This window comes from Opisthorchis viverrini, assembly GCF_000715545.1.
Source record: "Opisthorchis viverrini unplaced genomic scaffold opera_v5_6, whole genome shotgun sequence".
NCBI classification, from domain to species: domain Eukaryota; kingdom Metazoa; phylum Platyhelminthes; class Trematoda; order Opisthorchiida; family Opisthorchiidae; genus Opisthorchis; species Opisthorchis viverrini.
Genome location: NW_008751662.1, coordinates 4,820,280 through 4,843,486, shown reverse-complemented (window position 1 = coordinate 4,843,486; position 23,207 = coordinate 4,820,280). Strand labels below are relative to the sequence as shown.

Here is a 23,207-nt window from a genome sequence, read left to right as displayed (position 1 = left end):
AGAAAAAGGCATTTGGTGGGACAAGATAGTGGACGTTACAGATAAATGGTTAATATGGCTTATGGTAATTTTACACAAAAACACGCCACTGCTACTGCTGTCATCAACCTCTGCATAGAGGTTCCGTTCTCAGAGGAAGTCTCTTTTTCACTTGAACCATCTCAGGACGTTCACAGGAGCTTTTACATTTGTCAACACTCGTGACATTTGAATTCTCTTACCGAAAGTTTTTTTTACAGTTGTTGATACTATGATTGAGGATTGTTTATCCGTTAGACTTTTTGGTCCCACTTAAAACACGGGTTGTGATCCATTGAATTGATGTTTAGCTGGCATCACCTTACTCCTAAATACCTGCGACCATATGCCACTACATGACTTTAGCTCCACTCTTGGTCAAGCCTAGGTTAATTCCAGTGCTGTCAGAAACCGGGTCTTCACTTTTCATTCAACGGTTGACAGCAGCTGTTGTTGATCAGAACACTGTGTACGAAGGCCTCGAGAGGTAAACCTGTTGTGCGTATGGTACGCAGAACTATTGAAAGACGGTGTCTGGTTGAATCAGTGCATTCAAGATATCTGTGAGGTCCTGTGTGAATTTGCCACACTAAAGACTTAGATTCACCCAAATCTTATGGTTCTCACATGCTCTTGTAGCCATAACGGTGATGAATAAACCGTATTTTACAGGAAAGTAGGTGAATATGGGTAATTGTGACATCTGAAAACTGAAGAATTTTCACGGACAGGTATGGAGACGTACCGAATCAAGCAACTTTCGAGTAGTTATTACGAATTGCACTTTTTAAGATGCTATCTATGGATTCACTATTAGCTCTATCCCAATAGGGTCTCGGTTGATAAAGGCGAATTGTCAATTAGATTTTTGGAATGCGCCATCATAACTGCAGAGCATTTATGGTTTGACGTTAAGCTGAGCCGACTGTCACTAGAGATCGGTAACGCTTCAAACATATTATGTTCGTAGTTTGTAGTCAGTCTGCGTAGAGGTGTTTTGTGAACTGTAGAATAGCACATCAAAAATTAATAAGTCACACAGATTTACATGAACCATTATTGCCAGAACTTGATGAGTGTATACTGTTTGCGCCTATTTTTGGAAGAATTTCCTTGGATGAGGAATTTATTGGCGTTTTAGATCACTTTCGGAAACAGCGTTAGCTTCAAGAAGACGGAATGACCACAAAGTTCGTTTAACCCACTAAAGGCTTGCAGAAATGTAAAGTTTTCTACCCAAGTTCAAGCCCGATTTCCGAAATGCCTCAAGATGTATCTGTCCAGTGGAAAAACGACCTCATTCAGCTTTATTCCTGAATCAAAAAGCAAGTTGTTCTCTACTATTTTTCTTGCAGCCCAGTTTGCATATTTTTGTCTTTTCTTGTAGTTACACTCTAATGGCTAGCCTACTAGAGAATATTTGAGGTGTTGCATTCCAAATGGAGCTGGTTGATTTCGATTCAGATCTGAAATCAAGCCTCTCTATTACAAATGATCCGTTGGGACAAATCCATTAATTTTATCGTACACGATAGAGAGCTTTAAGCCTTTGATTACTCAGTGTGCCCAATTCAATATTTGCATACTTTAAAGATAATGTGCTTTCTATGCAGCATTCGGGTTGAACTTTTTGCCCAGTCTGTTGTGCGAAATTTTGTTCACTGACAATACCATTATTTGGTGTGAGATGACTAAAAAAGAAATGAGCCAATTCAATTTCACCAGTGACTTACGTTTCTTTGTAAGATTTTCTACTTTTTGATTTTGTATACTTTTTTCTTCCACTTTGAGACAATACCATTATTTGGTGTGAGATGACTAAAAAAGAAACCCAGTGAGCCAATTTCACCAGTGACTTACGTTTCTTTGTAAGATTTTCTACTTTTTGATTTTGTATACTTTTTTCTTCCACTTTGAGATTTAAACACAGGCATTCTGACTTGAGGTCCTATTATGCTGTAGCGTAAATATTTACCAATGAACACAACGAACGCAGGCTTTTTTCAATTTGGCGGGTTACTGGGGCTGTCGAAGAGTTGGTGTACAACGCGAGCATGTGAAATATACTGTGTACACAGTTACCGCATTATCTGTCTAACAAGACAAAGATGAGGGGGCATATGTGATGAACTAGTGAGTACATTAATTTACCACCGGTGTCTGTAAGACTCAATCCATCAAACTAAGGTAGCAAAATTTGTGGAAAAAGTAGCAAAACCGAAAAAGAATCAAACGTGATACCTACTGGCGTGTGGTGCTGATGATCTACCTGGTTAAGTTCGCCTTCCAATATGCTGGTTTCGCTGGGAACGGTTCGTTTGTGGTTATATTCGTTGGTGAAGTTTTCATCGTCCCGAATGAGCAGACTCCCAGTAGGATAGGCCACTGGCCTGTGTCCTGCGCTGCTCGAAACTGTGCCAGCCACAACGGGGATTGACATGGTCATTTCTTGTCGTACGTCGCTCTAGTAAATCGGATCGGTTCAGATAGATGTTTATCAGTTGGGTTCTGATGTTCGAAAGCTTTCATGTTTCCTCGCGCAAGTTTTCAAAAGGTGACAGTCACACGAAGAATAAACGTGAGGGAAAATCACATGGCATACTCTTTAGTATGAGGCACTTTAAATTTAAGGACACTCTGGGATTCCGCATTGGCATGTGGTCGAAATTCGAAACAGTTGTAATTCGGTACTGTGCCGGATAAAGTACAATTAACATAAATTCATGATGACCGAAAACTGCTGTTCAAACGGACAGTGATGTGCAAAATGACGAATGTGTTATCCTATCGCTTTTCTGTCATTCATTCCACTTCATTCATTTGTGGATGAGTGAGACTAGGTTGTCCGATTCATGACACATGGTGACATTTGTCATCTACTTGTGCACCACTGAATGAACACAAGTCATCTTTCGAACCTATTCGTTTTGTCGCCTGTTCACATAAAAGATTGTTTCCAGTCAACAACACAATAGAAATGCGGCATTTGTAATTCCATATGACTTTTTGTACCGCTTATTGGTTTGTTTTTAAAGATTTGGGATTAGGTAGAAGTATATTCAGAATGCTTACCTAGGCGCAATGTAAACATTGTCCGCCTGAGTTTTAAAAGCTTTAAAATCAATACATATTCATTTATTTCTCGAGATTTGGAACAACTGCTAATTTGACAGTAACAAACATTGACATTCTGCATTCAGGTAATCAGCCCATACCCGCAAAAGAATATGTTCTGCTCTCGGATGACAAGCCGTATAAATGAAAAAACAATCGTTTGTTGATGCGGCACGGTGAAAACCACTTGAATGTCCAAAGATGAGCTTCCGAGAACAAAACGATGCATTGACAAAGCAAGAGATGGACACGAAAAATGGTTGCGATCGGTATTAGGGAATAGTGAAACCCAAATACGGAGTCTTGGAAGGCGTCACACCTTGCGATGCTCAAGACTGTGCAACTTGTGACACCGCTGCCAGTGAGCATGGTGAAGTGAGGCGGTGAAATGTGATACGACAGTTTACACCCACCAGTGGCGGGTTAGTAAATTCCAAATGCCTTATACCCTCTGCCGCTATCTATCTTACGATGACATGAGTGCAGTATCTACCAACATGTAAGCTATCAGAGACATATATGTACCGTGGGGGAAATACAAATATAACTTCTTGCGCACACTTGGATGGAAATCCTGTATGGAAGATCGGGGAGATTTCTCAGCAATGGCCACCAGTTTTTACATAATGTGCCAAGGTCAACAAAGGATACGACTGTCCGATATATGTTACAAGCAACCTTATGAGTGATGCAATACGAGTAGATATGTATCACGATGCCTTGAATATCGTAGCAACCGAAACATGAGACGGCCTGGTGCAGCACATTCAGTTGAGTGAAAACATCACAAACGAGGAATTCAGCTGGGTTCCAGGTGAGCCTCTCTCAGAACCAACTTTGTTTGCGAATGAGTGTATTTCACTGACAAGTATGACACAGTTTGAAGATCAGATTGGGACCGATTGGGAAGTCATCGTTTCAGGGAGGTTTGGTAAAAATCAGTGCATTTATTTCTGGGCAGCGTTTCGCTTTTGACACAAAAGCTTCGTTAGGCCAAGTGAGTAAGTAAGTAGATGGATTGGGTTTGAAAGCAGTTGAGGTCGGGGGGTATCTAAGATCTGTGATAAACCATCTGGGGCAAGGCAATTGGCATCGATTGTATCCAAAATGTGCAATCAAACCACGACTTTACGGGTTATCGAAAATTCACAATGAAGGTGCCCCCTTAGGACCAATAGTGGATGGTATTGGTTAGCCACTACATGAACTGGCCAGATACCTAGCAGGTGTCCTTAAACCACTTGTCGGCAAGTCACCCACACACATCCAAGATTCGTATGAATTTGCTAAAAAAGTAGCTGGGTTTCAGTTAGAGCTATAGGAAGTTCCAGTCAGCTTTGATGTCAACTCGATGTATACAAATGTCGCTAAAGCGGACGCTGTTAAAGTAGCGAGAAGACTTTTACTGGCAAACAACGCTGCAAGAACGAACTCAACTATCCGTCGACGAGTTAGTTGAAGTCATAAGGGCATGCCTTAACCTCAATTATTTTGGTTTTGAATCAATTATACACTCTCGAGGACAAGGTTTGGCGATGAGATCACCAATATTCCCGATTTTGGCCAACATGCACATAGAAGACTGAGCAGAAAGCTTTAAGCAGATTCGAGCATCCACTGAGGGTGTTCTGGTGTTACGTGGCTGACACTTTCGTTGTGATAAAGCTGGATAAGGTGAAAGAATTCTTTCAATATCTAAACGCTCTGGACCCTCATATTAAGTTTGGCATGGAGCTAGAGTCCACTTCGGGTATACCACCTTTCCTTGATTGTATGACACACAAGAGTCGTGGGAAATTAAAAACTACTGTTTACCGGAAATCAACAAATAGCGGTGCGGTCTGAAACCAATTCTCAGCACATCCAAAAGTATCATATGATAATATAGTTTCATCGGTGTTTAGGAGAGTGAGAGCACTGAGTACAGAGGAGGTCAACCAAAGAGCAGCACAACTTTAAGTAAAAAAAGACTTCAAAATAGCGGATACCCAGTGGGATTAATTAAGCGGCAGCCAAGACGGTTATTGGTGCCAAAACCAAGGTCCAACAAGAAGGGATCGGATGGTACCAACACCAAAGCCCAACAAGAAGTGGATCGGAACAGCGGTCATTCCATACAAAACAGGGACATCTGAAATCATTAGAAGGGTACTGAATACATTAGAGTAGAATTCTAGAAGTGTAAGACTGTACGCTCGGTGTTGGTGCATTTGAAGGGTCGCCTTCCGGTTGACAGGACTGGGAACTGTGTATGCAAAATAAAATGTAACGACTTTACGAAGGTTTTTATAAGTCAGAGAGCCAGGGAATCGCACACCAGAATCGGTGAGCATAAGCGTTCGATTAACAGACCACCGAGAAACCTACACGAATATCAGACGATAGTCAAAGATTCGGCAATGGCGAGGCATGCACTAGACACTAGTGGTTGTGCCACTAACCCACCCACTGCTACGCACAACTACGCACTGATGATGTCACCTCGATTGGTGATGAAGCGTTTGCAACCAAATTGCCCAGCTCAGCGAACAAGCCAACGACCATCATCCATATTATTTTCAATCCTTACGCTGACGGAAAAGTCCTATTGCGGTGGCCAAATTTAAGTGTAGAAACAATTCAAGATAGAGAAATTTTCTGCATATGCCTGTATGCGACGAAAGGTAGGGGTTATAGATGGGCTTTCTGCTTGGTTGGCATTTAATTCCAAAGTTAATTGTTCCTTAAAGTTTAATTAATTTTTGAACTAAGGATAAAGACAATAAAATCGTTGATGCAAACAAAAAGTTATTGTCTCCGGAGCCACTATACATCCAAAGGTACCCTAATATGAATTTAATTGGAATCATCTGACCGTCGTAGAGGACGCTCAAGGGAAGTGTTACCATACTCACACGAGGAGATCTATCTATATTTCCTATTGATGGGGGTTAATATGAAATCGTACAGAATAATTATAAGAAAACTCAGCCACATGACGGATTCGGCTCTTGTTTGGAGTCATCGAGCGGTAAAAAGAGGGATCGTTACGTGAAACGCGGGTTAGAAATTTCAAGTTGTTACTCTCTGAGGGGTGCTAACGTGGACAAAACCCTCGTTTGACCGACTCTTCTGAAATCAGATCCCATGGCTATTGTAGACAAACCGGAACCGAGAGATAGTTTTTGTTAGGTCTTCCGTGAGAGTAAACCTAGCCCTGTTTCTGTTCACTCAGCATTCAGATGATTACCTCAGTGACACCACAGCTGCATGGACGGAAAATCCCGCAGTTCACGTTAGTCTGCTGACACTTCAAATGGCGGATCGCGGTAACACGAATTCTAACATGCTAACTGCGGTGGATCTGAAAGTACGTAAACCGATAAGAGTAGACTATCACAGTTAGCAATTAGAAGCCAACCATTTTTCGTGGTTTCAATCTCTACACCGTAATGGATGCATCACGGACAAGTAATTGCCCTAGTATCGGATAGACCTTAAAGATTAGGAATTTGTTGCGCACGACATTTTTGCAAATGAGAGTGACGTAAAAATCCTTATTTACTTCAAAATAAACGCACTCTAGAGGACCATCAAAGAAAAATAGATCATGATGCATTGACACTTTTGCACATAAGTGGTCAAAACGTTATCTGACCTCTGGCGATGGATAGACAACTTTAGTTAGCTTTGCAGGCAAAGAGATTACTGGACCTTAGGAGCTGGTATTATCGTCATTCAAGATACCAATATAGGGAATACATTTCAGCTAGTGATAAATTCTAGCTTGAGGGTTTTTTTAAACTAACTTCTGATGATCAGGCAAGCACGGAATTCTCATAAGAATGATCCAAAGTGGGTGTGGATATTAACGTTTTAGGATGCCAATTAAAAGTTCGGAATAAAAAAGTAACTTCGAATAGTTGGTCCTTTCCTTCAAACCACGAGGGCCTGATGAAAGTTCAGAGGGATTAAGCAAACGTGATTGGTCAGAGCATAGGGGTACATCTATTGGAGGTATTTCAATAAAGATGAAGTTCTGAAAAATTGGTGAAGCGGAGAGAGTAACGCTAAAGTTTGGATAGCGCAAAAGACATCCATACGATTTCGCTAATTGGGATGACTGTTTATTCACATTCCAAGACAAGAATGCTAGGAGGTTATCCATAGATATCCAGATAAGTAATAGGTGCTATTTTGGTCAAAAAGTGATACACTTACGTGCGGGAGAGGTGAGTGCTCATTTCTAATTGGTGATCGCAAAATCTCTTCGTAGGCCTCCACCAAACCCTGAGAAAAGTGAAGTGAAATTTACTTTGTAAGAGGGTTTTCTTTCCATCGGTAATAAAATCTGAAAATCGACATCAAATCCATCGAAGGATTTTAATGTTGACGAAATCGTTTACATATTCGCATGTTGTTTACCGCATAAACCATAGGCTCAGCAAACAACCTCGCTGGAAGAAGAAGCCTGTATTGTACGTTGACCAAACACACGTTTCGATTTGTTTTCATTAGCACTTCTTACCCCCAAAAAAGCCAAATACGAATCAGAATAACTTGGGTATATCTTAGTGAGAAAGGACTAATCGCTTTATGAATGCATAGAAAGTCACAGAAAAGACGAAGTTGGCACTTCGATCATAAGCCACAACGTATTTGGGAGAAGCCTGAGAATTTACGTTTTGGTTATGCCAGATCCGACATATTTTTTGACACAGTGAAGTCCATTTGTGTTGTCTCAAGCAGCTTGGCGTGAATCGAGGGATGTGCGACATTCAGGGGACAAGTGTAACTCTCCAAATCCTCCATAGCTATTTGTAATGTACTACTCATAAGGTTGCTGGAAATCCATCGACAGCCCACGATCGGTTTCGCCCTTCTTGGGGCTCATCAGGTAGGCGCAGTCCCCGGGTTTCGTCAACCTTATGTTCTACTTGAAACCAAATTGCACGAAATTAGCGAATATACACTCGATGGATTTTCAGCAACCTTATGAGTAGTACATTACAAATATACATGTATCGCGATATTTCAAATATCGTAGCGACTGAAACATGAGGCGGCCTGGTGCAGCACATTCAGTTGCCTGAGAACATCATAGACGAGAGATTCAGCTGGGTTCCAGGTGAGTCTCTCGAAAGAACGAAATTAGTTTGCAGATGAGTGTATATTCGCTAACTCCAAAGCTATTGTTTGTATGCTCCGAAGGAGTTTAAACTACCATTGTACATTCCACATTGTGTGGAACGAAATTCCCCGGAAACCGTTTTACGAAAAGCGGCAAGCCTATTTCAAGAGCATCCATTCGTAGCTTGATCAGTTTATATCCCTCTAAATTAATCATTATTTGTCCACACGGCTCGTGAATTGAGTAATTTTTGAAGAACTCAGTAGTATTGACAAACATGAGTGCATATATTTGAATATAATCATATATCACGATATATGGTAAACGGTACCAGCAACAACATAAAAGACATTGAAAAGATGAAAACAAGACTTAGGTGACAATTGAAAGTTATGTTGCAAGTGACAATAATTTGCTATCAAGTTAGAAACAGCGTGCAAAAGGGAGCTTTTATTAAGTCTGCTGACATCAAAAGAATCTATCAAGCAGAGACTTGTCGTTATATTCGGCTTTTTCAGTGAAATCTTTCTAGAAAAAAACAACCTCACTCTGAGTGACGGAGGAGTACTCGCCATGTTTCACGGTGACAAATTTGACACAAACAGGATGCATCAGTGTGGAAGTGTTATCTGGTCAGCTTCTAAACCTTCCGCCAGCTGTACACCAATTCACAAGACTAGCGGGCTCTTTTTGAGCAGTATTGAATTGGCCAAGACACTAATCAAATCAGGGACGAGCGCACATGTCCGATCGTTGGTAAACCTCCCAATTCACCTTCCTTATGCCATCGTTCGTTATAGCGTCATTCTTATCTTTCGACATCTACGCGCAAACGAGTGCACCAATATATGGGTTGCTCTAATGTCACTCCCTCGACACTTACTATTCGTCAACCCAGTTGAGAATATTTCTTCGGAAACAGGATGGGCTTCAGCGGGACATTACATGCGGCAATTATTTCACGGGATTAATACTAGATTTGCCGTTTATATTGACTTTATCAGCAGCTTTAGTTGAGGACTGACAAGAATTGTTCACATAAGTTACCTTCCAGCATAGCTGGGGAGAGTAAGAGTTCCTAAATAAAACCCTAACTGTCCGCCGGCTGGTTGTAAACGATGGTGCATTTATAAGATATAGCTCGGTGATAAAGTGCGAAAGCGTTTGTCAATCAACGCAGGATAACCCGTGGGTTGATGGCCCGCAGTATGCAAAGAGAAAAATATCGTCTTGTCATCAAAGCGACCAGTGGGTCCACAATAACCGGCTGCAGTGTGTTATGCGCCACTCACTGTAGCACGGTTCTTCCCATATCTTCTGCTTGGTTACCACCTACCTACCTTGAACATTATAATGCACCCGAGAAATCGCCATTTTGATAGACATAGCTATTAGTCTAGTGTATGTGGAACCCAAACAATTTCGATAAGGTGAACGTGAGTGCACATTTACTCAGTTTAGCGATTCTAGCGGGAGTAAACACCATAGTCCTCGTCAGCCGCTGCTGTTCAGATGCGTACTGAACTGTCGGACGCCACGTGAGGTCTAATCAACATTGGTACAAATCGGGAAGAATCAGATAGTCTCGGGTTGCTAACTGCATCCGTCATGTTCCGAAAGCCGCACAGCTACAAGCTTGCAAATATATCAGAAAAAGCTGGCTGAGTGTACTCACCTGTATCAGCTAGAAACTCAGGTCTGTCTGATATTCTCCAACTAAATTGTGTGCGCTGAGGCCACCCCATGTTTCAGTTGGGACAACATTCGTGATGTCGTATTACCTTTGCCGGGGACAATGCACTATTCAAAAAGTGGCTCAAAAAATTAGATCAACTTCGTTCTAATTCGGAATAGTTGAGTTTCCATCAACCTTGTATTGCTCTCTAACGCCAGACTGTATGAAATTGGAAAAATATGCTCCTTTAAAAATGCATTGATATTAACTTCGTCACGAAGAGACTGGACCTTACCGTGGTGTGACGGTTTGCGCACCTCAGTGATCCATTGAGCTATTCTGGGGAGTGTCCCCGTGACACTAACAGGGTCTCCCACACCAGGTTGGTCAATGGCTTGAGGTCTGACAAAGAGTTTCCTGGCTCCCCAGGTTGTGGGTCGAACATGTGGCGACTTGTTCTATAGAAATGCTAATGCATTTGCATTTCCTGCTAAACACCGGCTGCCTTGTTGTTAGGCTTTTGAGTCAATGGCTTTGGCTGAGGACTTCAATCATCTTCTTGTCTAGGTATGGGCACCCTGACAGTATCCCAGCCCACGTACAACCATGGCACTTATCATGGTTGTACGGCGGTGAAGCATCAGTGGTGAATACTGAAGTCATGCTGTTGATGAAAAACCCTGAGAGGATTCGTGATGGGTAAATTAGCCGGTAGGTAGTGGACCAGCCTCCATTTTAGTTATCCTTTTCCTTGGGATCTGGCTAGCACCGACCGGGTCATAGTCGCAGCGCTATGCTTACCACCGCTAATTCCGCGAAATGTGAGGAAATGTGCTGTAGCAAAGGTGACGTGTACTAGCTAATCACAGCGAAGTTAAGTAATCAGAAAACCACTAACTCAGTATAGCACGATATTTGTCGCCTTCATTATTATAGATGTTGTTTTTATGAACACAATGCATTTCATCTGCATTATGGAAGGTCTTACGTTGCGGTTCGCATTCAGGTTTGTTCGGATCGAATAAGATGTTTGTATACGTCCAAAAGGATTCCCATCGCGGCAATTTGAATGGTTATCGTTCAGTCGCAACAAGCATTCGGTGCTTAGCTTCCATACCACCCGAGGGATGAGACACTGCCAGACTGCTGAAGCCTAGTCACGAGCAGTCCAGCTGTTTAGGTTGGGTTCGGGCCACGGGCTTTCCAGTCAGCCATTTCGTGCCTCAACACTATCTCGTTGTGTTTGTCTGTAAACAAATTACACCTAGTCGTCCAAAGGATAGCAAAGGTATGGTACAGAGGAAGATAGTGTATTGAGTATATGAAATATGAGATTCCAGTCAAATAAAACATAACCCATGCTACTGTAAAGGGAGCGTGAAATATGTGCACAAGACTGGGAGAAGGATTTGTATTTATGCAGATGCAGACTTACCCGGTGCTTAGCATTAAAGTAATCCAAAGTGTCCCCGTTGCTGCCGGTTCCCATAACAGACTCGGATGGGTCAAGGACGCTAAAAAACCATTCTTCGTGATCGGACACAAGTTGCTGAAGTTTTTCCAGTTGTACAGAACTCAGCGGTTTTCCTCGAAACATTTCGCTATCGATTATATCTCGAATGTGCTTTTGTGGACGCAGTTGGTATAGAAAAGACAGAGACAAGAAACAATGGAAATTTGAGTGTCAAGACAAACAGCTTTTTTATTACGGGTGAACAGAAACGTTAATTACAAGAATCATCGGAGCAGGCGAACAGAGGCAGAATGTGATCAGAACCTATTTTCCGGACTTTGTTTTCTCTCTCTCTTAGTCCTTGAAACTTACCTTCCCAAACTTAGAATGTTATTTCTCTTGAAAACAAACTACAACCTCCCCAAGCGGATCACTTTCTTGTAGTGTCAACTGTACGGTGGTCCATGGAAAAGAGCCTGAAACGGATATTTTCGGAAAGATGTCTCGGGTGTAACAGCATGCATATTATTAATTTCAGTTTACTTATGCTACCAGTGATTGGCTCTATTGGCCTACTGACAGCGTACCGTGTGTTATGGGAAAAAGGCTACGTTCTGTTTGGAATACTTCTCACTCACATCCAAAACTTATTGTTATTATTGGGCATCTATTCCTATAAAATATAAAGAAGTGGGGACCATCCCCAGTAAGTGTGCGTGTGTGTGTCAGTAGTACGGCACATGAAGACTCAATGTGTTACTTGTGGATTACCCTACAAGTGGCGAGAACGAGATCCATGTCTGCAGGTAGATGTGAGCGTATGTAGTTCCATGCATAAAACACCAAAATCGCTATCTGTTAGTAATCCTACCCGGATTGTGGGTTTGACAATTGTCTTTTCAGCGTCAATACACAGGAACGCTACACGTTTATATTGTATATTGTATTGTATATTGTATATCGTATTCAAGTATTGGACTGGTTAACAATTTCAAATTGTTCAACGACGCCAACCGACAGATGCCATTTGTTCGGCCTTAGGCCGCAGGACACTCACGTTTTATGACACTGGCACCCTCGATGACCCAAAGTCAAACGGCAGGCCAAAGTTCCAGTTGCAAAATGGGATTGAAGATGGGTCCCACTGATCCGCCGTAGGAAAATATGGACAGTTTAACAGGTGGAAAGTTTCAAGGTGCTCGTCTAAAATCGCTGTTTTGCGTAAAGCCTAAACTCAGCACACGCATATACCAAAATCAAGTCCATAGATTTTGAGTAGCAGTAAACTGTTTTGGTGGTAGAATTTTTCGGCTGGTTTGTAAATATTCAGCTTGTTTCCCACTTAGCACAAATTTCATTAATTTGGGTCTTTGATCAGACGACCGTCGGTCTGTTCGCCGAACGCGGAAACTTGCTCGTAGACGCCTCGTCCGCAGTATCAGAGACACCATTAGTGCACAGACAAGTGTGTACCTAATCCGTACCTGTTTATATTGGTCTTCCAATTGTTGTATCTCTTCACCTGCCCTGACGCTACTGGGTTATAGTCACAAGACAAGAAGACGACCTGAAGGAACTGTGTATTAACGCAATTACAAACTTCTATATATATGATTCACTTGTCACCGTATTTGACGGTCGATCCGCTGTCAACCAACCAGTGTGTCTCCCACACATCCACACTGGTTCTCGGTTGATCGTAGATGGCCGTCTGGGAGCTTGTGTACGGGGTTCCTTGGCCATGGAGTGGGTGTGAACTTTCTGTGTCCCTATTTGACCTTTCTCCGGCACATGATGAAATCGGACGTGATTCGGACGTGGGGGCATAATTGCACGGCTCTGTTTCACATGATTGTTCCGCTGCACAGTAGGTTGATGCGCAGCCGTATTACCAATGGTGCCTGATATCTTCTCAAGTGACCCTGTGCAATTTGTAGTGCACTGTGATATGCACATCCGGTATTTTGTTGGTTTGTCAAATAGTCTATTTGGTTTGTTTATTTATTCTATTTACTTAATTATTGTTTATTTATCTAGTTATTTAATGTTCGCATTCCAAGTGGCCTATTCCTGATTTGTGTTGTGGACTTTTGCTCTTGAGGCCGGTTGATGATTATGGCGACTTCCTCTTTTAGAAGTTCCATTTATTCAGTTTGATGTGTTCTTTCTTTCATAAGAAATAGAAATTCGCCAAACAAATTCAAGAAAGAAAGTTCACATTTCAACAAAATCCAGGAATCGATGATTGGGAAGTAAAATTCCAACCTTCCAAGCGAAGCTATCAAACAAATCTGTAGCATACGAGAATCACAGACCACAGTGCAAAGCTAATTGCCAACGGGTTAGTAAGTCTAAGTGAAGGGTATATACCAGTTAGCCGATCGAATGAGGAGATATCAAAAACTTCTCGAAAACTATATAACCGCAATTAGGTGGGTTGGGGGAGTGCCGTCTCAAATGCGCGCTGACGATGTCTCCTCGACTGAGGAGGAGGCGTTTGCAAGCTAGTCGCCAAGTTCGGAGAATAGGTTAACGACCATCTTGTCAACCGCCGGTAAACGCATCTAAGCTACCAAATAATTCGATACATTGTTCATTAATGCATTCTTTATTCACTTCTAGTACGAAAGCAGCTGCCAGCCAATTGGAGCTTTCAACAATGACCATGCAGAACAGTTCATTATGTGTTTCGACCGCCCACGACCGGTTTCGCCCTTCTTGGAGCTCATCAGATAGGCGCAGTCCCTGAGTTTCTGTCAACCTTATGTTCTACTTGAACCCAAATTGGACTGTCTTCAAGAGATTCACTTGAGTCTCTCGTGAGTTTATTTCTCGGAAACAGTCCAATTTGGTTTCAAGTAGAACATAGGGGTTGACGGAACTCGGGGACTGCGCCTATCTGATGAGCTCCAAGAAGGGCGAAATCGGTCGTGGGCTGTCGAAGAGTTTTCAGCAAGCAAGTTATGAAAAAGAAATCGGGTATTCTGTCCTCCTCCCACAGTTTTGTTGTTTACTGTGTAAAAGCTGCATTTGACAAGTAATGAAATAGTAGAATAATTGGCAACATAAACGAGAGATTCAGTAGAGTCTCTCGTGAAAACCAGATTGATTTGCAAATGAGTGTATTTCTCGAGTTCATCATGTAGCTTCAGAAACACTCCTTTTCAAAATTGCAAACAGCACAACCTTCACGATCCCTAATCTTAGCGAAAGCAGCGGCAGCGATGGCAACATCAATAAACAAGCGACCAACATTTCCATTCTATTTAAGTAGACTCTATGATTCATACAATATATACAATAAGAGACGAGTGCGCGTGCTTTCCTTATGTTGCAATCAAGCAATGTTTAACCACCTGACTTATTATTAACTTTCAGAAAATGTTTCGAGAATGAACGTGCGTTTACGTATGCTTGAGCCTATTTGTCGCTTCCTTGTGATGTTTTCATCCCAATATCCTTGAAGAATTGCTTACTGCAGCGATCAGACTGAAGCCATCTTTATAGTGGTCCCATGTGGGCTCTTATCCGGATTGATGACCCACTTCTGTCGGTTATCTAATTACTTACTCATAGATGAGTAGACGAGCAGCATGTCTTTTTCATATTTTCATTTGAGCTGTTTAGGGGCCCGAGGGAAGGAAAGGAAATCATCAAATCCCCCAAAAGCCTTTACGTTTCCATGTTCAACACCGAATGTACCGACACGTTGCTTTTTGACAGGGATATTCCCTGGTCTTTGCGAAGGAATGCCATTTAACCTAATCCGTACTTGAGCATTTCCATTTTTCACCAGTGAACAATTTACCGCGTTCTCGGAATAACATCGTTCCTGTGTTTATTAAGTATGTGTTCAACAAATGTTTCATTATCCCAACATGACTGCTTATGACCGAGTTAAGTTGATATTAGATTTCTTTAGAACCACTATTGGTTGTGGTACACAACGGTGCCAGGTTTTTCATCAGCTAATAATTTTATTATCACTCTCCATGATGAAGATAAGCTAACCGTTTCGTGATACCACCAGCATGTGCTACAAGTTTTACTTGAATCAAGTTTACAGCGCATCGAATAATTTGAATTCTTAAGGAGTGCTATCAAGTGGATGATTTATCAGCACAAATAACTCATCACGGCATAAATGTTTTGATTGACAATCCACAAGAACCTTATCTGATGTACTAGCTGGGTTCTCGGTCATGTGACGTATCTGAAAAGCACAAGCACGTGACCAGTAAGCTTGCAGTGAAGCACAAAACGATTTGTAGGTGAGCTCTACGATCATAGCGAGCTTCTATAGTGTCAGTTCATATTCCCCAGCATAGTAACTATACGTATGAACGTCTAGCTGCAATATCCTAGGCGCATGACTCGTCAGGATCACGTTACTGGGGACTGCATTCGAGCATCTCGAAACTCTGTGGATTTTGTTGTATATGGTTAAAAAATCGGATGGTAGTAAACAGAAAGCTTGTTAAACAGTCGGATTGCGTCTTTCAGCCCCTACCATAGTCTGACGTTTGTGTAGCAAAGACAACGTAAATGACACTCACCTCTTATTGTGTAGCCACAGAAACTCCAGAAAATTAAGCTGTGCAAGGATCATTCATTTATGAGTCCTATCAGCGCATATTTATGCAAACTAATCCCCACACTGTTGACTAACTCTTTTTTAATTTTTAACGAATGGAAATCAAACGACTGTTTACCAGGTGTCGAATGAAAATCAAACAACTGTCCAGTAGATATAGAGCACAGATTTCAAAGCGCGAAGCTGCTGCCCATACAGACTGAATCTCCCTAAGCCAGTGTTGCTTAATCATTTTGAACCGCGAATATACCCTAACAGAAACCAGACAATAAATCCGGCATGGTTTCATTGACTGATCATTTTACGTGTCCATGGATCGATTCGTCCCATAGATTGTGTTATTCTACTTTGTTTCACATGTGCTGTTCGAATGACTTCGTTCTAGAGCATTGACGTTCTAAGGGTCATGTTGGGAGTTCACTGAGTTGGACAAAAAGTTTGAAGTATTAAGAATTAGCTGACATTGGTAGGAAACTCATCGAAAAAGCAATAGAGGTGGAGGAGCCAACAAAATCCCATGAGAAAGCCACTTTTAGCGGGCGGAAAGTTTACAGATGAGTCGGTTGGTCCGACCAACCCAACCGACAAAGAAGTAACTGTTTCAAAGAGATATGAAAAAGTATCGTTGGATTTGCTGCTGGAAAACGCTTCGCATTTAGTACAAACGCTTTGTCACCCCAAGTACATGGGTTAAAAAACGGGACGACTCTTAATGCGGAAGCAGAGCTAGTCAGCAAAATGTCTCCCTATGTGCAAGCTGAAAAAGTAACATTGTCATCTGAGGATCTGNTGAGGATCTGTTTGTTGGTCTGGTTCAGCAGGTCTTGGGACTGACGGGCTGATTTATTTTAGTTGAAGATTCCTCTTGAGTATCGGTTGCAATGTTTGCCATTTTGTTTGAGTTATCTAGTAATACGGTATTCTCTTTAGGATAGAGGTTTACACAAAACCTGGTATGTTGGACTTTCTACCACTACTGGTATTGATCCCACGTGTTGCATCGGTCTAGCTAAAACGGATATCTTACGCTTACCGACACCGTGCTTACTAATCTATTCACACTGGGATATTTGGTGCTTTTACGCCGTTGACCATCAGTCGGCGACGTGTGACTCGCAGCCCTTGTGGTAAGATGTCTTCAATTCCCACAGCTATTTTACTATGTCCAGCTGGTTTTTCACCATTGCCATATCGCCTACGAGCGCTCCTGGTATTCATTCGCATGTCATACTTTTTTGGGCTATTTGTTCCTTATTCTAGTCATTCCACTGTACAGTGTCGTGGACGTTTGTCCTACCTAAACTTTATTGCAGTCGCCAACCCCTTGCTTTCTACTGGGTGTTTCAAGTGCCTCCTTCAATAGAATAGAGAGCTGTTAGTGCATTTGGTAATAGTCTTAACACCCCGAAAACCAGGCGATCTGACTATTGTGCCATTTACACTAAAACAGCTTGATAATATCGTGATTGCAAGTGCAGACTAAAGTGAGGCTATGGTAATTATGAATCACAGCGATAGTCTACAAGATGTCAGCCAACACCAATAGGAAATAAGGAAACACTGAACTCAGCTTTAAGGTCAGTGATAAGCTAGTAAGGAAGAGATAAGCAGTTCCGACGATACCCAAAATGTGAGCTTCAACAGCGACTCCAACGGATGTCTAAAAGGCTCGACGACTGTGTCCCTACAAGGCCAGTAGTAGTTGCCCGCCATATGGAATATCCATTGACGGAGCAAACAACCCTCCATGGGATTTCGCTAGAAAAACATTAGGGTTTCCTGTAGGGCTAGACCAGTTGCCCTGAGATTCCATTTCAGTCCGACGTGCTCGAATGCCATTCAGGCAAATACATTTGAAATATACAAAGGGATGTACCTGAAATCTTTTCAATTTTTCGAAGTAATGGAGAATGTCTGTGTAAAATCACACACAACTACTGCGAACTGACTTGAGTAGGGTTTATGGTTATGGAGACAAACGCTAAAATTTACGAGCAGGGTGAAGAATAACCAAACAACTAAGAAATGACGGTTGATAGCAGGCGCAGGAAAAACTTGCGCGATGGTGAGTCTTCCACTAGACAGGTTTACAAAACTTTTCTTCGCTTATGAATGCGCCACCGAAAATAATGATACATTTTAGCAATAATAACCGAGGTATCGCCTTCTGAATAAGGTACTTTTCGAATAGATCTAACATCTATATGCGGTTTTATCAGAAGAGACAAGTGCATAATTTTTTTCGATGCAAAAGAACAGTATTCACTTGCAATGAAACAATCTACTAAACTCATGTGAAGAGTAGTCCTGGTAACATGGATGTGAGTTCATTTCGGTCCTTTTTTAAAAGGCGGCTAATTTATTTAAACGATTCTAACCTAATTTCGCCAACTTTTCACGTAGACGATTTAAAATGCGAAACCAGAAATCAATATAGCGTCTAGTTTGAAGTTTTTCTGTAAAAAAACCACAACTTCTTGGTTGAGAAATTTGTCCGCTTAACGCTAAAAACCACTGGTGTTTCAGAGGTAGCCGGTCATCTGTTACAATCTGACGGCAGATTGGTCATATCAAACAAACAGCATACCTGAAGTGTTTCTTCATATATTTTGATAGCTTCGTTTGCCACCCCCATTCGGCGCTCCATTACATCTCCCAATGACTTCAACGCTGAAAGTCGTTGCTCGTAGTCGTCAGGAGTTTTTCGTTTTTCATCATTTTTAAACCAATGTTTGGTTTCATCCAGTGAGCGGCACAAGTTCAGCCATTCTTCATGGTCAATCAAAAACCGCCCGCGTGCCTGCAAACTGCGCTCCAAGCTTAGAATATACTCTTCTAGGGCCTTTCTTGAAGGAATCAGTTCTGGTACAGAGGCACCAATTGATAAATCCTAAAAAAATGTTTCAGTGAGTTGCTGAGATTGTCGTCCAAAAAAAGGTGAAATAACAGAAGCACGTGATAAGTCTGAAATACGGAAGGATAAATGATGATTGTGAGTGATATTAGAAGGACGTCTTTGGAAATGCAATAAAAAACGTTTTTGTTGTTTTCAGTTGTTGTCGGTTGTTGCTCAGTGCGTCACCGTGACCGGTGTGTTAACCCAGAAGTATGGATGCCGGCAGAGGAACACAAAAGTCTCCATAGAATGTCTTTGAGCGCTCTTTTACATTGAAGACATTGAAGTTATTGTTGTTACTGCCATTAAATTTTCCAAACTAACAAGTTACATTTTGTTGCGTTATGATAACTTAACGCGTTCTCACATATATTTCTTTTACTGGAAATACTCGTTGGTTTAGGTAGTTCCGTCTGATTTCACCGAACTAAACTGGTTGAATTGACTGGTGTTTTTTTTTCGAGTTCAATCACAGAGTTGAGGAAATTTGAACCGAAAATTTTGATGGGCGCATATGCTTTCTTAAAAGTGAATTTAAGTAAAGAAATTGTAATTGGCGAAAGAGACACTTGGAAGAATTTGATGTAGTGAAAAGATTAAAATGTTCTTTGTCCAATGGCGTGTTTGGTTGCTAACGGTTTGTTAATGAAATCTTGTCCTATCTCAGGATAAACGACACATCTGAAGTAGTACAGTGAATTCCCATAAGTGGTCTAAAGTCTTTTCTACCTAGCTCTGATGCTTACGTAAGCGGAAGACGCTCTACTGAGTTGAGTTGGTCGATTTGTTTGGTTACCATCCGGTTGACGATTTTCAACTTCATCTGGTTTCTGATAGGTATGGCGTGGTGTTGATTGCAACTGACGGACCTCATCCAGTACGGAGACTTTTTGTTCATCTGGTTTCCTGTACAGAGGAAACGGAGGTGGGGCTGTTGAGAGAAACCCATGGGAATGTGTTCTTTCTGCTCTGGTTGGATACACTTGATTCGTTCGATAAAGTACTGGGTTGTCAGCCCGCCGGAGTGAGCTTAACGATTTCGAGGTTATCCGTTTCCCTGGGTCTTCGAATTCCTTCAAAAGAAGATAGATATAGCTATCACTTGCAAGGGGCTTACACAGTCGGGCTACTGCTCTGAATGAACTGAGTAATTCACATTAATTCTACTAGATATATCCAGTAAGAAAAGATGAATAGGCGGGGTAGCTACATGATGTTAACCGCAATGTTTGTGGATTGAAGTGATTTGGTGGTAATCATCTTACAGAAATCCACACATGGTATCTTCGAGTGCATTCTTGACTAAAACTAAACTTATTTTAAAGGATTCGAGCTTCTCAAAACCTGTTACTTCAAATTCCAGCTCATGAACGAAAAGGTAACATTGTTCTGGATTCCTAGGAAGTTTTGAGTAAAAAGATAAAGATGTCTTCATTGGAATAAATTCGTATTTGAAAAGACAGACTATCCCATTCGAAGGCAGTGATTTATGTTACTTATAAAGCTTGGTTGCTGTAGAGACCAAAATTACAAGCGCCAGTTAGGGCGGGAACTGAAATTTCCTGGTTACGGTTATATACTAAATTTAACGCAACAATCCGGGAATACGCGCGAATGTTGAAGCATCTGCCCTTTAGATCCGCACCGTTGAAACCACAAAGGATGACCTACATTTTCGGGTGAAATGCTTCTTCTACCCAGTTGAATCGTCGGTTTGCATGTTGGGTGATACACAGACGGAGCAAGTAGCTCTTCTTTTAGGATCACGGTGGATGGATTTCTCAGCACACTATCTGGTACAGGACGTGGTACAATCGGGATGACAGGCTGTGGGGTACGTTGGCTTGTTGAACATTTCGTTGTGGATCTTTCATATGGACGACTAAGCTATGAAAGGAGGAAGAAGACGGTTATTACAGAAATCGATGCAAAAATCAAAGGGTGGCATGCAAACTTATAAAAAGCGTCAGATTTTTATGAAGATGACTGCTGAAAACTCTTCCATTTTTTGAGTAGTATCAAGCGCTATCCCGAATACCGCACAAGTCCACTACTGTTTTTGTGCATCGCAGGGATTCAGTCGGGTCTTAAATAGAAAAAAGTCGTTCAGTTGTAACATCCTTCCGGTGCTTAGCTGCCATGATACCCGAAGGAAGCACGAGGGCTGGGAGACTGCCAGATTGTCCAAGCCTAGGCAGAAGAAGTCGAGTTCGGGTTCGAACCACGGACATTCCGGTCAGTAAATTCGCGCTCTAACCACTTGAGCCATTTTACGTATAAATAAGATTGGTATTCGGATGAATGCATTTCGCGAAATTTATGTAAGAATCATTATTCAACGACTACAGTGACAATAAAATATCTGATGGAGACGCCTAGACACGGCTACTGTGTTTGCCGATCCTGTCGGATTATTTTCGAGATAATCTCAGTGTCATGAACTAATTATACTAAGTTTAACAGATGGGAACTACTAGCATTTGTGCGAATAGGACAATCACCTGTACTCAGTTGTAAGGAATTTTTGTTCCAAAGTAGTGCACACCGTAAACAGTGTTCAACATCATTTATCGTTAAGAATTGTTGCGCATCAGGATTATCATATACAAAAACACTTGTATGGTTGTATGATATTGCCATGAATCCACTAAGTGACGTTGTTAATAACCGGTGGGACCCGAATGCTCGAGGTCACATTTTCGGCCGTGGGTTAGAGAAGCTCTGTCATGCTTGTCATAAGATACAACTACCCCACCTCCAACTTCCTCTGACTGGAGCTGTCGTTACTCTGTTGCAAAGACTGTTTTTGTCATTCCTTAAACTATAGTTGTACGAACATCCATTCGTACCGTGAAACTTTATCAGTGATTAATTCACTTGTACGTACAGGTTAGAAGACGTTGAACCAATTATCACGGCAATATTCTTGACACAACGCAATACGGATAAATTTGTTGGGAAACCATCGACGACCGACTAACAAGCATTCACATTACTGTGCCTAATAATATTGGACGCTATGAATTCAAACCATGGATGAGCTAAACTGAATGCTATTTTGGTGTCTGGCTAAATACACAGGTACGTATGAGCCCTGGAGTACTTGCGGCGTTTGAACCTTCATTCGAACTGCAGTCTGTTGGCTTAGTGTTACTCTCCTCGTAGAATGACCATAAAATGCCACAAACCAAAACTAAACTTTAGGCAGAAAAGTGACAAATATCATGGCGTAGACAGTTGCGACGACTAAGCCACAGAGGCGTTACGTATCTGTCTGCCCACACATCCTTCATAAAGAGCTATAAAGACACAAGAATAATGGAGCGCACGATTCGTTCAAACTTTTATTTATATGAAGCAGTGATTTGAGGTAGACAAAAAGTCAGTGATGCAGCGGAGCGCAGCGCGTTAGCCACTTTCGTACCTCTGTACCAAAATCAACCAATGACAGCTGTAACGATTCTGAAGAAATACGTCTTTCTACTTCGATCTTTAATCCGGATTAATATGTTTGATACGAATTTGTACGTCCCATGAAGTATCAGTGCTATGGTTCTAATGTAATTCGTACGGATGGCAACAGTTGCTTGACTACTAATGTGGGATGGAATGGTGTGCGATATTAAATAGCAACATCTGAGAACAAGCACTTGAAGGAATGCCAATCCGATTGCGGCATGCCTTTTTAGGGGACAATCTGTGATACCAAATTATTTTCTGGGAACCATGATCAGATGGTGTATTCCTTCACTGCATTCAATATTGAGGTGATTTTTTTTAATGTCAGTGGGTTTTCGGTAAAGAGACATCAAAGTGTACCGATTGACAACTTCTAAGTTTTTCTTGCGTGAAGATTTAAACTTTGAATTCCGGTAAAATACTATTCTATTATGCTACTTGATCCTTCTTTTATATTGCATTGTGGGGATTCAGATACACTGCACAGTCTACTTCACGCTTTGTTTGATTCGATACAAGGGACAACAATGCACAGTCACTCATAGGAAAGTGTGGTCTAATTGACGGACGTTTGTTGACATTTGTTGTTGGGACATACGGTGAGTTATCGACGAATGTTGAACAATCGGGTCAAGCTGCATGTATCAAGAAGTTCGGTTTAACAGTTGCAAAATAGCACACGCTAGCCTGACAACTTTTTAGCCAGAATGGATGAACACGGTACAGAAAAATAACAGAATAATAGAATAAACGTTTGTTTTATCTATTCTTAACTGCAGGAAGTCTCCGGCTAGACAATTACTGGTCAGCTAATTCATGTTTCTCCGACTTTCAGGCTGTGTTCTCTCGTTTTCAACTGAAACACTCCACACGACCAACTGTGGCCTT

General features: G+C 41.6%; 2 protein-coding genes across 2 annotated transcripts in view; both read right to left on the bottom strand.

Annotated features, from left to right (window-relative positions):
* Positions 1 to 21,091, bottom strand: part of T265_12605 (hypothetical protein) — a gene marked incomplete at both ends in the record, with an annotated part of 33,988 nt that extends 12,897 nt beyond the window's left edge. Inside the window, 7 exon segments of the mRNA XM_009164526.1 lie at positions 2,264 to 2,482; positions 3,811 to 3,954; positions 7,333 to 7,401; positions 11,353 to 11,541; positions 18,552 to 18,854; positions 19,607 to 19,933; positions 20,978 to 21,091. Coding sequence (XP_009162790.1) covers positions 2,264 to 2,482; positions 3,811 to 3,954; positions 7,333 to 7,401; positions 11,353 to 11,541; positions 18,552 to 18,854; positions 19,607 to 19,933; positions 20,978 to 21,091 — 1,365 coding nt within the window.
* Positions 21,092 to 21,130: 39 nt separating this feature from the next.
* T265_00677 (hypothetical protein) overlaps positions 21,131 to 23,207 on the bottom strand; it is a gene marked incomplete at both ends in the record, with an annotated part of 6,409 nt that continues 4,332 nt past the window's right edge. Inside the window, 2 exons of the mRNA XM_009164505.1 lie at positions 21,131 to 21,202; positions 22,586 to 22,720. Coding sequence (XP_009162769.1) covers positions 21,131 to 21,202; positions 22,586 to 22,720 — 207 coding nt within the window. The remainder of the gene's footprint in view (positions 21,203 to 22,585; positions 22,721 to 23,207) is intronic.